Source organism: Melopsittacus undulatus, chromosome 4, assembly GCF_012275295.1.
Source record: "Melopsittacus undulatus isolate bMelUnd1 chromosome 4, bMelUnd1.mat.Z, whole genome shotgun sequence".
Lineage (NCBI taxonomy): Eukaryota > Metazoa > Chordata > Aves > Psittaciformes > Psittaculidae > Melopsittacus > Melopsittacus undulatus.
Genome location: NC_047530.1, coordinates 53,693,662 through 53,699,661, shown reverse-complemented (window position 1 = coordinate 53,699,661; position 6,000 = coordinate 53,693,662). Strand labels below are relative to the sequence as shown.

Below are 6,000 nucleotides of genomic sequence, written 5' to 3'. Positions count from 1 at the left end.
AAAGTGAGTATCTTTTTGTTTGTTTGCTTTGTTTGTTATGTATCTTGAATGCAGGATTGTAATGGTTTGGCTTAAAATCCATGAGAATGAAACCTTACCTTGACCATGACCTATGTACTGTGAATGATATTGGATGCAGTATTCAAAGCACTATACACTTCATTATCTTCCTGCTGCTTCTGGCCTAGAATCAACTCCCCCACTGAGGGTTCTGCTAGAAAGCACAGGGACAATGGGGACATCTGAAGTCCTCACCCAGTCACTGTTCTCAGTGTTGCTTAGTCTGAACCTGCAACAGGTGAGCTTTAACCCCCCAAGCTCCCACCACAAAAACACCTTCCAAAGCTCAACAACAAGCTTATTCCCCTTGATGACACTTCGTGCCACTCCTGGTTTAGAAGTAGTGGTGAACTGTTTCCGATTGACCTCCATTCCCTCCGGCTGTATCCAAGCCTTCCTTGCCAGCTGCTCTCAAACAGTTTCTGAGGGCACTTTTCTCGGTATGCGCGTACCCTACTGTGCACATGGGGCGGTGTCTCCGTGCCAACAGCCGCAGGCACCCGCTGTGCCCCAGGAGCCGGCGCTGCTGCGGCAGGTCCCTCATCGGCAGCCGCTCCAGCCTCCCGGGTGCCGCAGGCGGCCCCTCGGCCCCGGCCTCCGGGGCGGTGCCTGTGGGGCCGGGCCCCCGCCCCCGGGGAGGGCGCGGCGGGGCTGGCTGAGGCGAAGGAAGAGCGGGAGCGGCGGAGGGAGCAAGGCGGCGGCGGTGGCCGTGTCTGCCGCCGGGCGGCCATGGTGGGCCTCAAGGAGGAGCTGCTCAAGTCCATCTGGCACGCCTTCACCGCCCTCGACCTCGATCGCAGCGGGAAGGTCTCCAAGTCCCAGCTCAAGGCAAGTGGGACGGTGAGGGGAGAAGGGTGGTGAGCCCAGGGGACACGGTGTGGGGACAGGGCCTGGTGTGGATGTGAGGGGCCGTGACATATGGGGCCTAGAGGGTTGCTGGTGAGGGACTGTAGTGATAGGACAAGGGGTAACAGGTTGAAACTTAAACAGGGGAGGTTTAGATAGGATCTAAGGAAGAAATTCTTTACTGTTAGGGTGGTGAGGCACTGGAATGGGTTGCCCAGGGAGGTTGTGAATGCTCCATCCCTGGCAGTGTTCAAGGCCAGGTTGGATGAAGCCTTGGGTGGCATGGTTTAGTTCCAGCTAAACTAGTTTCCATGGCAGGGGGGTTGGAACTTGATGATCTTAAGGTCCTTTCCAACCCTAACTGTTCTATGATTCTATGACATGGGCCTGTGCTGTCACAACCAGCTTCCTCCACAGTGGGCATGGGGGTGCTGGGCCAGGGGCCTGCCTGAGGTGGTCACACCTGGAGCTGGGCACTGGGACACAGCCCCCCATTTCAAAGCCCACTTGAGTGCCCTAGGTGATACTTGCTCCATTGAGGCTGTCATTCACCACATGATGTTGCTAGCTGCTGTGGCTCGTGAATGCCTCCATCCCAGAGGAAGCTTGTATGTGCCCTTCCTCATGCCTGAGGAGGCTTATTTTCATTCTACCCAGGCAAGTGCTTCATCTTACCAAGATGTCAGTGCATGCACAAGCCCTTGTTGTGTTTCTGGTCTGCTTTCAACCACATGTCCTTGGTACCCTTTCTGGCCAAAATCTTTTGACGGGTAGCCACAAGGTCCCATGTATAGGGGTTGGCTGCATCCAAGTGAAATTCATAGCTTGCCAAGGGGAGAGTGGGGTTTCACAGTGCTCTCTTATTTGGATATAAACAGGAGAATTAGTCAAGAGGCTCCAACTGTGCCATTCTTTCTTCAGCTTATATGCTGAAGTAATGTTTGTGCTCTTAAAAGAGCTCTCAGGCAGCTCGCTGAATCTGATTCCATCTTGGCCTTACTTTATGGGACCATCTTGGCCTGGGAATAATAGCAAAAATCTGGCTAAATATTTTGAATAGGAATGTGACACCTGTTGACATACAAGACTATGGGTCCTTGTACTGAGTGCTGGAGTTGTGTGAGCCGCAGCAGTTAGCTGAAGTTTGCACCCTTGGTGAGATCAACTCCGTGAGCAAGAGTGGCTTTGCTGCAGGTGGTATTTATGTGTGTGGTTGGTAGCTAATGGACTTTGTTTTCAGCATTGCCATGTAATAAGTGGCCACAGCATGCTGCAAGCACCTCTTCCTCTTCTCCTTTTCTTCACTCTGGGTGATCAGGCTGTGAGATACAGCCTAACTCATCCAGAGGTGACTGTGGGGAAGAGTCAGGCAAGGGGCTGGACCTGACTATGAGCTCAAGCTGAAAATGTGTGTAGGTCCTGTCTTTTACAGGTAGCATAATGAAAGCAAGTACTTACATTGCAGTGTTGCAGGACTAGCTGAAATAAGTGGTGTTTTTATTGTCCTGCTTTTTAAAGGAATCCCATTTTCCTGTCACACTGTCCTAGCTTGTGCACTCAGTGTGTTCAACCAGGAGGTGTGTTGGCAGTGTGTTTGGCAGCACGTGTTGTCGTGCTGGTCAGGGAGAAGCTGCCGTGGTCATACATGTGCTAAGGTGAATTAAATGGCTAAAGAAGCAGCCAGGATGCTGTGGTGGAGCATTTATAAGCACAGTTGCTCTTGTGGAGGTGTCATCAGTTCTTTAAAATCATTGACTGACATAAATGGATTATAGCAGCAGTTTTATTTCCAAACTGAGCTACAGTTACCTGTCTTACCATGCTCTGTTGTCTTACTAGAGCAGCATGGCTCCAATGTTGTATGTTTAAAAAAGGTTAAAAAGAAAAAAAAAAGGAAAGGGAAAATTAAATTTGTCCCCTCATTACCTATCAAACATCTTCCTAAGCAGTTTTGATGTTTTATTCTTGTCTGTGAGAGTGAAAGGATGAAGAAAAAGTGGGTCTCTTTGGGTGTGTGCAGTTCTGTCTATGATACAAAGACTCCCAAGGGAAGTTACAAGTGGGGGATCTGGAATGCAGGAACAAGTCTGAATTGAGGCTGCTTGCCTTCTCCTTTGGCCATCAAGAGTTAATTTTCAGGAAATACAGAGGGGTAGAGAGTACTCTTCCATATTTTTTTTCGTGGCAAATGATGAATGTGATGTCAAAATGATAGTCCTGCTGGGGAGAAAAGGCACATGTTACAGCAGTAGCCCCACATGGATGCAGCAGAAAGGGTAAACAGGACATCAAAACAGAACTTCCTATCTGATTGATGCAGGCCTATGTCGTATTGAGAAAGTGTTTCTTGATAAAGTATTTCTCATCCACATTACCATGAGGAAGATTTAGCACCCTTGTAAAAAGGAGAGATAGAGCTTGGAGATCTGTGGCATTAGAAAAATACGTTTATTAATTAGTGAAACTCCTGTTATTAAAAAGATGGTAAAAAAGTTTGTTTTCTGATAAGGGCATGCAGTGTTGTAACCTGCTGAACTCTTCCTTCCTCAATGAGAAAACATAATGGAGCTTTGAGTTGTATAATCCAGTATAACATGTTGCCATCATGTTGAACAGAAGGTCCTAAGTGTAACGTGTTGGTTGTTAAAGAAAGTGATTTCTAGTTTCTCTGCCTAGAAGTGATCTTTGAGCCTTCCATAAAAATACATTATCTTCATGAACTACTATGAGAAAAATAAATGTTATGTAGCTGAGACCCTACTGTGAAGGGTTTGCATCACACATTTGTTTTTAACGTATCTAGAGCAAAGGGGTGGTGGGTGAATTTGGTCTGTTTTGTAGTCTGGAGAAACAGCACATCCTTGGAGGAAAAACTAGGACTTGCTTAGAATAGTAAGGATTTCCTCAGTTGTCTTTTATCTATTTGTATTTTTTGTATATGGTCTAAGCTGCTGAGAGGAGACAGTTAAATCAGTCCTCCGTGCAATTTTGAATACTATCTTCTTCCAATATGCTCTGATTTTATTTTCTTTAACCAATGATCTTCAGAAGTTCTACTGTTATGCTGGCTGCAGAGCTTACCCTTTTTTTTCTGTATTAGCAGAAACATTTGCATATTCTATTCTTAAATGCACCTTTAAATATGGACACAATAATTTTGTCAGTGTGTTTCAGCACGTTCAAGCACTGATATAGGAAGGATAAAGTGTAAGTTCTGTGTATGCTCTGATAGCTGCTGATGTGGTTCAAGCGCAAGCTACATGCAAATACTTGTTTTCCTGTATTTAAATCCAGTTTAATCTTTCTTGCAATCTGCAATTTTAAACTTGTCTTATTTTAAAAATTCATGTAGTGTGCCAACATTAAATCTGCTTTTCATGTGGATCTTGAAACAGCATGGTTTTAAATGTAATTACGTTTTAACAGCCAGCAAAACCCCTTGTAGTAGGTGTGTATGATTGGATCTTGGAAAGAATACATGCCAATTAGTTTTTAAACTCTCTCTTCGTTATATTGCTTTATGACTTGTCTCTGCATAGGCAATGGGGTTATTTGACTGTTTTTGTTTTGTGTGCTACAGTGGGCTGGATTTTCAAAGTCTTGGATTCCTGGCGTGGTATCTGCAGAATGTGGATGGGTGAGCATCTCATGAAAACAGTCTCATTTGAGCCTGTATTATGAGGGCCAAAGTTACTAGTTATTTTTAGAAAAATTCTACCAGTCTGGAATTACAAATGGGTTGTTATAGGATTATTACACCTCTTTGCTTTGTCTTTTTATTAAATGGGAAGTCAGTGACCAGTGGGAAGAGGAAGAACGGTGTAATCAGGGGCAAGAGGGACAGTCGGAATGGAGAGGAAGACCTTGAACAATGTAGCAAAGCACTGGAAGGGTTGAGAGCCTGTCATGAGTAGGCAGGACCCCAGCTGCACAGTTGACTTTGTACAATGTTGAAGGATGGTAGGAAATTAGTCATTATGACTCACATGAGGGAGTTGTACTCTGACATTATTAACAGGGCTCAGAAGTGTTTGTATTAAGGTAGCCATGAGGAATTGTGTCTATAAGATGTGAGGGGAGGGGTGCCCCTCTTCCGAAAGAGAGAGGCAGACCAAAGAGGGGACATTAGGAAATGATGCTGTGTTTGAGAGGAGCAGCTGCCAGTGGATCAGCAGCCTGTTTAGCCTTCGTCCTTGAGATTTTGTCAATTGGTTTCAAGGAAGATGTAGAAGAAAGACACAGTAGATGGAGCATGTTTACCTGGAGCTCGTCTTAAGGACTTGGAACTGCAGGGCAGAAGGGCAATTTCCTTAGTAAATGGACAGATGCAGGCTGGCACCAGTGTGTGATTGGGAGCCAGAGGGAATGTGCTGATAATGAAGGCAAGTGTGTGGTTGTCAAAAATGGTGACAAAGGGTCTGTGAGTGCCCAAAGGAGAAGGGAGCAAATGAAGGAACAGAACTGTGATGTGCCCAAAGGGCATTAGTATCAGGAACCGGAGCTCGTGGATGGCAGGCTTGAATACACTCATCCAACTGGCAGAGATGTTGATGCACTTAACCCTGTTGTTAAATAAGGAGACTCTAATGTTGAATGATGAGACTCCAGATTGCTACCTGAGTGGATAAGGAAGCTGTACCTTGAAGATGCTGTGATGCAAGAAACTATACTTAAGACGCACCTTGGTTGAAAAGACCTTGTGCCAGTGACAGGTGACATATACGATGCAAGTTTCCACACTGGTCGAAAAAGGAAACGTTAAAGTACTTCAGTAGCCTTATTTTGGCTGGCTAGCTGCTGACATGGATGTCAGGGAGAGATGAGCCAAGAACGTCTTGGAATGAATTCACACAAAGCCACTTAATGGAGCTCTTGGGATATGTGATGCCAACATTTAAAACCTGAAAAAGAGATGGGGGAGGAGGGAGACCCCCCTGAAAGATGGAAAAGAAAAAAGTGCTGAAGAAACTGACTACTAGCTGCTCTAGGATTAATCTGCCCTGTTAATGCTCCTGCCTGTCATCTGGGCCAGATTTTTGTTGCTGGGCAGTAAGTAGTCTAGCAGGTCTTTCCCTTTAGAAACACAGATCACTT

General features: G+C 45.7%; 1 protein-coding gene across 1 annotated transcript in view; it reads left to right on the top strand.

Annotated features, from left to right (window-relative positions):
- The first annotated feature begins 667 nt into the window (after positions 1-667).
- The window catches only part of SWAP70 (switching B cell complex subunit SWAP70), a 47,297-nt gene continuing 41,964 nt past the window's right edge, over positions 668-6,000 (top strand). The window contains exon 1 of the mRNA XM_005153249.3: positions 668-888. Coding sequence (XP_005153306.2) covers positions 790-888 — 99 coding nt within the window. The 5' untranslated portion in view covers positions 668-789. The remainder of the gene's footprint in view (positions 889-6,000) is intronic.